The sequence below is a fragment of the Stegodyphus dumicola genome, chromosome 6 (genome assembly GCF_044657685.1).
Source record: "Stegodyphus dumicola isolate Sdum_Otavi_A_Nest chromosome 6, ASM4465768v1".
Taxonomy (NCBI): Eukaryota; Metazoa; Arthropoda; class Arachnida; order Araneae; family Eresidae; genus Stegodyphus; species Stegodyphus dumicola.
Window position 1 is genome coordinate 89340199 of NC_140773.1, and position 12334 is coordinate 89352532.

Here is a 12334-nt window from a genome sequence, read left to right on the forward strand (position 1 = left end):
GAGGCATTTTGTATAATATCTGCTTTCCATTTATGAAGATCAAGGCTATTGTAAAACACGAGATACAACGGATGCAACGTTTTTAAAACAGTTTAAAACATTCCACAATGCAGGAATCGGTAGCAGGTCCTTAAAAATAAGCCCCAGCGAACTAACCAGTGCACAGTATTTCATCAGGATCTCAGTTCCAAATCTAAATCTTCAGCAAGTGTGATAAAATGATCAACATCAAATGATTTAAAATAAAAGATGTTTAATATTTACATAACATTCACGTATGGCCCCTCAGTAATGTGCTGAGATTTTGTAACACTATAACGGTTATGACTGAGGATTCGTTAATCGCACAAGATACTATGATCCTCTGATCATACAGAATTTATAAGCGACCGCAGAAATATTCCATCATACGGGGTGATAGTGATTAGAGCCTATGTTGTGATGCGTTAGTATAATGAATTATCAAACTTATTCCCTAGACAATATACAGGGTGTTTGTAAAGCCTCTATATATTTTTGCTTAATCAGGCTTTATTCTGAAATAAAAGTTATTTACATGAAAACGCAGCAGAATAGAACACTAAACTCATACAATTCAATATGCCCCCCTCAGTTTTTAGGCACAACTGCCACCGTTTCATTACACTACCCTATTTTTCCGGTGATGCTTCCTTTCTGAAGCCTTTCATGCTGATGTTTCAACACTGCTCGATTCCCCCAACTCCCCTTTTTTTCCTTTGTTATGCAATTTGAAGTATACCTGGTAACCGTTTAATCAAAATTTAGGGGATTTTCGAAGTTTTGCGTAACAGGATTTACATCGAACTAAATCTTCTTATTGCAGTTGAAAATTCAGTCCCAAAAAAAGTCGGCTGCGTTTAACTAAGTCTTATTCTCATATATTCTTTTCTCTTCTTAAGCAAGCTTTTTTTTTTTTTAACTGAAGAACAGGATTTACATCGAACTAAATCTTCTTATTGCAGTTGAAAATTCAGTCCCAAAAAAAGTCGGCTGCGTTTAGCTAAGTCTTATTCTCATATATTCTTTTCTCTTCTTAAGCAAGCTATTTTTTTTTTTAACTGAAGAATACTAAAGCAGTGGATGCTGAGGCGATGAAAAAGTTTATATATATATATATATATAAACGCTATTATTTATTAATTGCCAATTAAAGCAGGAAGTACAGTAAAACTCCAATTATAAAAATCAATTTGGACCGGACCCCGTTTGGATAATCAAAAAGTTGGATAACTGAAATTTCCCGAGGAAAGGGTCTACGTACAATTTAATTAATTACTGTATGTACTGCATGTTGAAAATGGGAGAAAAAATTATTTTTAAAGAAAAGGGGGTTTTAATTAATTAAAATCAAAAGGAGACACTTTTACGTACACTGCGGCAAAAAAGGGGGTGACAGTTCTTATCTCCCGGTCTACGGGGGCGATTGATTAAATTCAACTTGCGTTTTTCATGTCTCGAAAGCGCGACTTAGGATATGTATTAGATTTATATATAGCACTGTTCTAATATAGAAATTTTGACACAAAATCGGACTTGACCAGAAATTAGGATTCTCATAGAACGCTGCTGCAAAAACCACTTGAAAACATCTTCTAAAGTTTTATTTGTTGCTGCCTTCATTGATTTTCTTGAAGAACTTCCATCTTCGTTTTCAAGCAGTGACACGAAGTTTAAAAGTGTAGGTTTGCTCCTTTTGATATCTGAAATCGTTGATTGTCCAACCCTACGTTTCCGTCTTAATTTTTTTCTTAAATTCTGAGAGCTATTCGGATAATTGGAGTTGTACCTGTAGTACCATTTTACTCAACAGTGCTAGCTGATTATCGAGTGCATCGAGTTTGTATTAAACAGCTTCGTATTAATATTACTCGGATATGTATTAATATATTTCGTATTAATTACTCGGATATGTTTTTTTTTTTTTTTTTTTACTTAGGTATATAAGCTATATTATTTTACAAACAATTACCATTACTCAATCAGGCATAAGTGCATTTATATTTATTTACATATAAATATTCCATGGCTCTCAAAGACTACATCTGCATGCAACTGAAAATGCATGCAGATGTCTTCACAAGTCTACATATTTAGAAGAAAGAAAATTTATTTACTTTAATTTAACGTGTTTATTATTTCATGGTTACTTTTATTATGCAAAGGAATAGGGTAATGGGAGATCAATAAAGTAGCACAAGTTTAATCAAACAATCTCCTGAACATGACTATTGAACATTAAGTAATCTTGCATGAACTTGGAATGCCTGAAACCTCATGCAATTTCTTTAAGTACTCAACATTCTACTAACTAAACAATCTCTTCTCCTATCCTCTCCACCAGCACAGATGGGCTTTAAATGACTGTTCTAGTATTAAGTGCTCATACAGGATTGAATATAGGGCCAAAACGCAGGTACATTAGTGAACAAAATCACTGATGGATCCTGTAAAAGGATCCTAAATGAGAAAACTCGGATATGTTTATATATCCATAATGCTTGAATTTCCACACCAGTGAATAAATTTGAATAGCATTCTCATGAACAGTCTTCTTTCCTTTGCCTATACATTATTTCAAGAAATATAACAATAAGGCGACTTCTGAATTGAACAACTGAAGCCATCAGCTTTACTGCTGAAAAAAAGAGAGCAATTAGCAGCGCAGTGCATGATATTTAATATACTTTTTGCGCTCTGCTTTCTAAATGATTTGAAAATCTATCTTTGACTCTACTAATCCCTGAAGCTGCTTAACATTCTGAATCTTATAATTTTATTATATTCATTAATTATTCTTATAATGAACAATTTTTAAATTGCATGAGACAAGTGTTAGAGCAAAACTGCGCTATATAAATTATCATGTAGAATTACAAAATTACATATTATATATGTAGAATTACAAAATAAAATTTGCTATACTGTTGGCAAAATGGTAAATGATGCACTACTCAAAAGTTGGTAGAACTGAAAAACAGAAGATACTGATATCAGAATACCTTTTCCTTCTATAGTTTGTACAAATATATATATATACATATAAATTTTTTTTATGGAAGCTGAAAGTGAATTGGCACTTACTTTTGTTTGATAAATCTCTCAGCTGTAGTTAAATTATGTGCAATTTTTGATGATAAATATAGTTAGATTTAAAGGGCAAAAATTTGACTAATTCACAGATTCTCTGTCAGTTTTGGCAGAATTTTTGCAGCAAAATCTTACCTCTCAGTTTATATTTAGATATACAGTATTTACTGGTAAGTTAATAATGGAGATGACATAATTATCGTTTAATATGTAAGCATCGATCACAAACTTCTAGAGTTTTAGAAATCTCTAAAATATTCCAGACTTCTTCAGTTACAAAATAAAAAGATAAAAATCCACATTATAAAAAATATCTGCTATAATCTAATGAACATAGCATATATCATTCTACAGTAAGGGAATGACATAAAGACCATGAAAGCTTCCTGTGAACAGCCCAATATAGATTAGGCCAGTTGATGTAGTTATTAAAAAATAATACAATTCAAAAGATACAAAAAATTCAGTTCTTTTGATGAACATAAAAGTCATGTATAGCATCCTGGAGGACTCTTTTTGTATTCATATTACATACAAGAAAACCATAAAAATGTTCACATAAGCCTACCAGTTGCTGATATTTGAACCCAGGTCAAACTACCTCTTCAATGGTTTTAACCATTCAGCATTCATGGAATTTGGTGCTAAAATACTTTCCAGCCCAAAAGGATGATTCACAATTCTGAGACTGCACTTCAAAAATAAAAAGAAATCTCAAATCTTAAAAAGCTAAACTAAATTCGGCGGCACAAACAGCCCTTAGAGAGGCACGACCGGCAGTGCCCTGATATCTGTTTTTTTAGACCGTGGGCTCCGGGGTGCTTGTGCACCTTGCCCTGGACAAGTGGTCAGCTTGTCGCAGGACACTGGTGTTTAGTCCACAAGCGAACTTGGTACTCATTTTATTGACCCCCACATAGGATGAAAGGCTGAATCAACCTTGCCCAGCACAGAGATCGAACCCCGGACCTGTGGTGCTGCTGCGCGACGTGCTAGCCACTGTGCCACTAAAGTTCTTACAAAATAAATTTTTCTAGAATGAAGATCTTAAGTCTACAAATAGTAGGAATAAACAGAAAAAAAAAAAAAAAAAGCCTGACAGTCAAGTAGGAAAAGATTTCTGTCCAAGGTATATAACATATGACATTAGAAACACCTTTTACTAATTACAATAGTACTAAATGTTCATAAAAATACTTATTGGATAAATTATAAAAAATGCATGCATTTTAAATTAAATAAATTACATAATGTTAAAAATTGAATACAGAGTATAATTATTAAAAAATACATTTATTGATTCTAAATCACTCAATTAACCTTCTGAGTGACAATGCCTTTCTGGATATGTTTATGAAAAACTGCATTTAAACAGCTTCTGCTACCTAAATTTACAACTAATTATTTCACAGTCTCTGCTTTCATAAACTATCATTCATTAACCCTCTGAGTGTCATGACCACCTTTATCTGCCCATGAGATTTTTTTTTATCATCTGATACATATTAATTACCTTATTGTTTAAAATATTTTATTTTCTTATTTATTTTAATGCTCTAATATTATCTTAATGAATGGAAATTTATGAAAATACAGAGTAAAGTAATTAGTTATACAAACTCAATACAGTCAAAAGTCGTTAATCCGGACTCGTCAGGACTTCGGCGATTCCGGATTATCGATTTTTCCGGATTATAGATCATCAGTTTAAATCTTGTAAGATGGCATGCAGAAATTCTAAAATTAAAAATATGAAACCATAATTTATGAAATAAAGAACAATTATGATCTAAAGGGTATCAAAATTTACAAAAAAAAAAAAAAAAAAAAAAAAAAAAAAAAAAAAAAAAAAAGGCTTAATATTTATTTGTTTACTTTATTAAACATTTCTTTCAATGTAAGTCGTTTAAGTTGCTTCGTTTTATGTGATAATACTTTCTCTTTAATTCTATAAACAGACATAATTTCTTGTTCAGTTACAAAGTTCTGCTGTTCAAGTCCCGTAATTGCTATGCCGAGAATACCGACTAACTTGTCAATCGAAATTTTTTCGTTTTCACTAACCTCTCTGTCACCTTCTTCATGTCTTTATCCATTTTTTGCAGCAATTCCACTTTTTGTTTGATGGACATCGAAACATACTTTCATTTTGTAGATCCTTTGGGAGCTCCAGCATCGGAAATTCAATTTGACATAATCGAAAGTTCAAGTTTACTTTTATAAAATTGCTCTTACAGTCTGCAAAAAATAATAAACTGGATCCAATTCGAAGATTAAGGAACAACGCAATCATCAACATTAACTGAAATAGATAATTAGATAATTTTAGCTTATACTGTCTGTTATACATAAAACGTGCATGCGAAAACGTATTCTGCACTTGCGCACACACATATGCGCAGTCGTATAGGTCTTATGCGCACGCGTAAACGCCTATGCGCATGTGTCAACGCGGCGCATGCGCAGAAAGTTTTTAGCTTTGAGGTCCGGATTATAGATCATTCCGGATTATGGGTGTCCGAATTAACGACTTTTGACTGTATTAATAAATGCTGTTTAAATACAGTTCTTTATATGCAGACCCAAAAAAGTGTGCTACTCAGAGGGTTAAGATAATATTTAGATTGTTAAAGATAATATTTTAAATATAACATGTATCAAATGACAAAAAATAAATAAATAAATAAAATTAAAAAAAATATAAGCAAGTACAGACTAATAGAATTTGAAGATAAATATATTTTGCTTTATTGAATGGCAAAACTCTGAGGATTAGCTATTAGTGCAACTGCATGGGAGACAAATTAAATCTGTCATGTTTTGTACAATGGCAATACTGGCCATGGGACACAAGAGATGTAAATGTATGGTAGCATAGCATAATGTACCATAACTATGAGCCAAAAATTTTGGACACTCTGATAATGATAGTTCTGATATCCCAAAACAAATTGCTCAGAAGAGGTCTTTGCACTATCAGTTTAATAACTGCTTATAATTAATAATAGCTCATGAAAATATAATTCCAAGCTCTCAAAACTAATTAAGAAGAAATGAAACAAAATTTGGCAATGTAACATCACTTTTTTCAGTTTACGTGATTTAAAAATATCATGTTATAACAAGTGGGTAGTTATTAAAGCATTTATTGGCCTAGAAAAATAAACTTACAAATATTTCCTAAATCATGTTTCTAAATTTAAATTTTTTATTTGCTTGCTAAATGAAAATAAAAGACATTAAAAGCACCAAATATTTCCATTTGACATGGCTGAAAATATTCTGAAGGAAACTGACTCATATAATAACTCCCTTCTCATAGTAGACAGCTCTTATATTCTTTGTTATAAGCAACTTTGTTGTATACAAACAAATTGAGTCCCTGGAAATGAAAATATGATTCTCTTGCTAGAAAAATCAGCACAATCAACCATTTCTTTCCCTTTCTTTTTACAAAGTTTATTCTGCATTTAAGAATACTGTAAATTATCCACAGTTATGCTTACATGCAGAATTAAGTTATACATAGGAGGGAAGGAAAAATTTTAATTTGTGAATTTTACACAAAAGAAGTTTTGGCTCATAAAGAACCGATTTTTTTTTATTAACTGATTACTGATTTTTTTTTTTTTTTTTTTTTTTTTTTTTTTTTAAAGAAAAGCAGACTGGTTACAAGAGCAGCAAAATTTCTCATTTTAAACATGTATTTTAAATTTAGCAATCAAAACAAATTTTGAAAACTACCTATCTTGAATCTGATGGTTTTTGGAAGCATACTATACAGCAGGGGTTCTCAACCAGGGAAGAGTTTCATAGTTTCAGAAGAAAATGAGATCAGCCTTTTATTTACCTATTAAATATTTAGTTTTAGTTTACAAATATAAAAAACTAGTTTTATTCAAAGTTTGATATTTATCAATTTTCTTCATACTTTTTCTTCTTTATTTTATAAAAAATATTAAAAAATAATCTAAATTTAAATAAATGTGTATGTATTTTTTACTTTTTGAAAGAAAGGGGGAAACAATTATCTTGCAATGTGAAAGGGATGCACGAGACAAAAAAAGGTTGAGAAACACTGCTATACAAGAAAATAACTCTCATTTCTGATACACATCAATACAAAATAGAATCAAACAATATGCTCAGAAAATTTAACATTCTGGTTTAACTTATGTTCAAATGATATAGTGTTAGAAAGAACTTATTTATTCTTAATTATTTTGATTTAAATTAAATTTCATTTCACTTAGGGGTGGAATTAGAAATAAATTGCAAATCAAATGATTCCAGAATAAAATATGTATTAATTTTTGACATTTAGATGCTTTATGCATGAATATTATATAAAAAATTAACAGTCACATACAACAAAGGATAAATATAAGTATCCTGTGCTTTCAGAAAGTTTGCTTTCCTGGTTCAACACTTATACTCACTCAATAAAAGAAACTGAGATATCATTTTTGCTTTTAAGATTTAACCAAAATAAAAAATAGCACTGAGTTTATTTTATGTCAACCTATAAGTCTGAAAAGATTTTTCGGCTAATCTTTGGAATATGGTAACAGGTAGTTTGGCGACATTTTGGTAAGGCGATAAAGGTTACTAGCTAGGACTTTAGCAGTGTACATGGATAAAGTCAAGAGTGTGCGAAATGCCATTTTTGTGCAATTCTGGGATTTTTTTTAAGTGAAAATAGGTCGACGTGTACATGGATACCGTGTATGTGCAATTTTTAAAAACGCAGCAAGCAGTTTGCGATTCTGCACTTTCTCCCAATTTCGCACCTAATCTTTGTCGTGATTAAGCATTTTTGTTCCATAAAAGTTCTAGCATAAGCGTAATTCAGCTAGCAGATTGTTGGAAAAAAATTTTGAGTTAAAAAAAAAAAAAAATGCCTTTACTTCGTGAAAACAAAATGGCGTCCAAACAAAAACTAGCAGGTTGCTGTAGCAGGGTTGGTCGCCAAGTTACCATAATTCAAAGATTAACCGATTTTTCAAGTAACTAGCAGTGCAATGATTGCCTCAATGCTAACTTTGAAAGGTTCTACAGATTTAAGAAATGTTCACTTTACATTCTGAATGACATAAGAGACTATACAGTGGAAAAATATTGGGTCTCTGCAATGAAGTATATTGTTTCAAGACTTTAACATGAACCATATTAGATGAATATTTTGATCAAGGCAGATCACATATAAAAAGAATTTGTACACGTTACTAATCTGTCTATCCTGATGGAAGCAAACAATTTAATATATGTTGCTTTTCATCAATTTTCTATCTTCCATGCTTCTATATTTCTTACCACATCAAACTCGAATAATAGCATAGTAAGCGAACATCAAGATGCTTCCTATTCTGCAAAGTGAAACTAGAGTACAAAAACAATATATTTCATACGGGCTTGATATTCATCATATCATTACTGTTTTTACTATACCTTAAGGCTATTTTAGGTTTTATTCGTTAACTTAATATAATTCTACAGTTTACTGTCTGAGCATGAGAACACTAAAAATGTTTTCTTATTAAAGTAAATGATATAAGTCTCCTTGTTTTGGCCAAACTTACAGGAAGTTTCCCATAAATGTACTAACTCCAGAAAATAGGTTATTTAAAATAAAGATAATAATTTAAACTTCAACTTTAAACACTGTACAGAAATAGTATTCTGTACAGTGATTAAAATACCAGAATCAAAATTCAGAAACTAAAGCTTCTACAGAATAAAATTATTTAAATTTTTTTCATTTTCAGACAATTTGCTTTGGTACTGCCATAAATTAGTTCAAATATAATATTTTGGGTTATTCCGATACAGATAGCCATAATGTGCTCAACTAAAACATGCAACATATTGTGACTATCAGCAAACAAGGAAAAATACTTTCATTATGTTTGAAAAAATTCATTAAACTTTTTGTATTTTCAGATTATCTGCTCTTCCCCCCCCCCATTCAGCAAAGGGTAAAATCATATTTTTGAGTATGCATGTAGCAATAGCCAACTCATGTTTGTACCATACATAAAATTACATGCTTCATATTAAACCATTATTTTGCTTATCAATATAACCTAAAGTGCATTTTTTGGGAGACATAATGGACTGTAGAGTTTATGAAATGCTTATTGTTATTATTCAATTATGAAAGAACAGCTGCAAAGATAACCAAACATACATTTTTGTCAATTCGCAAACTTGCCAGTGACTTGTCACCTTTTCATTTGAGTGTGGATAGTCAGAGAGTTCTGAAACTTTTGTAGCCAGTTTTTTTAATTGCTTAGAACAAAAATTGGGACAAAAGTTTACAGTTTTATTGAAATAAATATATTAAAATGATGTATCCTATTAACTACAATAGTTACTTCACAATAAAAACAGAGCTTCCTTCCTTATATAAGTAACTGTAAAAAATTTAAAGAAGTATAGGTACTTTTCCGTTTTGCCGGCACAAGCGATAAAGTCGCCAATAATGGTACAACTGATGCCAAACAGAATATTCTCGCTGGTAACCTTTTACGCATCATTTACAAAACAAGTCGCAGCTTTTTCTTATCAGACTGGTTGTTTCTTACAATACTGGCATATAGAATACATAGAATTTTTATCAGATAGTTCAGTTTATGTCTAAGGCCATTTTCGGTAATTAAGTCAATTGGGATGCAATGACAGCGCTTATCCGAAGCCGAAAATATAGAAAAGGTAAAGTCAAGGGTTAAATTCATCCATTCTAATGAGAATGCATTAGCGAAGTAAAGCACTGCAGTTTTACATAATTTCTGAGTAAGCTATTCGTACGAATTGAAATATTTCTTGCATTTAAACTTGTGTTCCAAATTAAGATTTAACTTGAAATGAATGTAGATAATTACTGAGAGCATTAGATTTTTGTAGTAGTTTACGTGAGATGAGATCGCTTGGGGTCACGTGATATGAACCGGCGAATCAGGATGTTGAACCATGAAAGCATAGTAAATTCTTAAATTAATGTCTTTTTACAAATTTATTGTCTTTATTTATTGGCTTTTTATAAAACTTTAAGCGATATTAAAATGTTTATGCCTTCTTTTTTTAAAAGAATTCTTAGAACTAATATTTTTTTAATATTTTTTATGTGTATACTGTATGTTGTCGCCAATAAAGTCTGCTTGGCGAGATTTGCGCCGGCGAAACGGAAAAGTACCGAAGTGTATTATCCTATACTTGTTCAACAATAATTGTCATTCTATTTTTTTCTGGCAGTGTGAAGTATTTTAAGAACAACACAGTCAAAAGGATAATTTTGGAACTACAATTTGCTGAGAAAAATGAAAATATAAGTGTTATCAAACTAACTAAAGGAAAAGTAATTGTACTGCTCTGTAAAATGAAGTTACATTTCATTCAGGAAATGTATTTCTATACACATTATAAACATATTAACAAAAATTTACTTGTTACTTACTCCGGTTGCTGAATGAGTACTAATAGACCATCATCACATTATCGTTTCAAAATTTCCCCGAAGACTAGCACCAATATCATATGCAATCACATAAACTGCTTTGATTGTTTATGACTGATTTATTTCACCTAGTAGTATTGGTAGGCATTATTTAACTTTCACATTTAATTATATCATTATACATAAGAACTAATATGTAGATTCAAAGCATATTATCCATTTGGGAAATGACTTTAGAAAGGGATGTTATTTGGGCTGATCTTTGAAATATAACCATCAACAAATGATTATACACATCATGATTTGATTTTCAACTGAAATATAAATTTAAAACAATGATTATAAAATTACTGCCCCTGTAACACACATTAAACGAAAAGAAAGCTAAAATCAAGAATAAGAGACACAAGTTCCAAATTTATAATGTAAATTCAACACCGAATGATAACTTACTAGAGTGTAAATAGAAGCTATATAGCTGCCATTCTGGAGATCTGTAAACAGGGCGTTTCTTAGCAACGGCCGGCGTTTCATCCAGCTTCGTTTGCTAAGTAAATCGTGCGTCGAGGATAATGTAGTAGACATGGCGAACACAAATGTTTCGTCAAATATAAAAACAGAAATATACTCAGAAGGTAAAACGTACGCAGAACCGGAAACCGGGTTGTATAATCAATGCAATAATCATTTCCAAGAAAACTGTGGTTTCGAGTCACGTCTAGGACTAAACTCCCACTGAGTGATTCGTAGGTTCACTACGGGCATACAGTCGACATCTTAACGCATCGTTTCATTCGTCAGAAGTTGAAAATTGTCACGTGATCCAAAGTTGATGAAGTTCTCATTTGCCGCCAGAGGGCGACAGCATTTCCAGAGAAAGATTTGAAACAAAAGGAGCAAAAACGTACAATCATTTAACAACCGCGGTACTTTTATTGGCAATAAACTTTAAAAAACCTGGCGTTAGACCTTCTGTAGTTTTTGTCTGTGACTTTTCAGCTGTGTTTCAAATGTAATGTAAAAGGAAAGAAAAAAAAAAAAAAAAAAAATGTGTCAAATAAATTAAAAGCAGAAATACATGTTTGTTATAATTTGCTACAGATCTTTTTAAAAAACTTTCTTATTATTAAAAGTATTGCCAAAAGAAACAATATTTTTTCCTGAATAAATCATATATTTACCCGTATATTCGTATTTATACTCAAACAGCTAATTCACAGGAGCTCAAAGAATGAACATAGTTAAATTAAAATAAGATAGAAAAAGGGGAAATATGTTAATCTTATCTTGAGCAATTCCTTAATTTTTTAAATAAAAATCTATAAATAGTAAAAGAATACGTGAGAACAGGAAGAATTTAATACTTTGTAAAAGCGGTTGTAAAAATGATAGCAAAAATTTGGAATAAAAATAGGAAGCGTAATTACTAAAATTACCCAAATCATATCTAAACATATCATATATTGATTTATTATTCGCTTAATTGTCAGGATTTGTAAATGTCATGTATTTTGAGAAAAGCTTAATAACGGGGAAGGAGGTTCTGATGTTTATTAACGTTAGAGGGTTTTACTTGAATTTCAAATCATATTTTTAATTAATTGTTATGCCTAATTGTTATCAAATAGGTAATGTAGTCTAATTTAATTAAATGAATTCATTCCCCCTTCTCTTCCTAATTTAAGATATGATTGTTGTACTTGATGTTCAAAATGAAATTTAATTCACAATAACTTGTGAAATCAAATTAAAAATTCGAATGCAGTATAGAGT

At 30.9% G+C, this 12334-nt stretch overlaps 1 protein-coding gene across 1 annotated transcript in view; it reads right to left on the minus strand.

The window, feature by feature from the left end:
- Positions 1 to 11363, minus strand: part of LOC118199877 (uncharacterized) — a 51787-nt gene extending 40424 nt beyond the window's left edge. Inside the window, exon 1 of the mRNA XM_085818655.1 lies at positions 11015 to 11363. Coding sequence (XP_085674781.1) covers positions 11015 to 11146 — 132 coding nt within the window. The 5' untranslated portion in view covers positions 11147 to 11363. The remainder of the gene's footprint in view (positions 1 to 11014) is intronic.
- Positions 11364 to 12334: the final 971 nt, after the last annotated feature.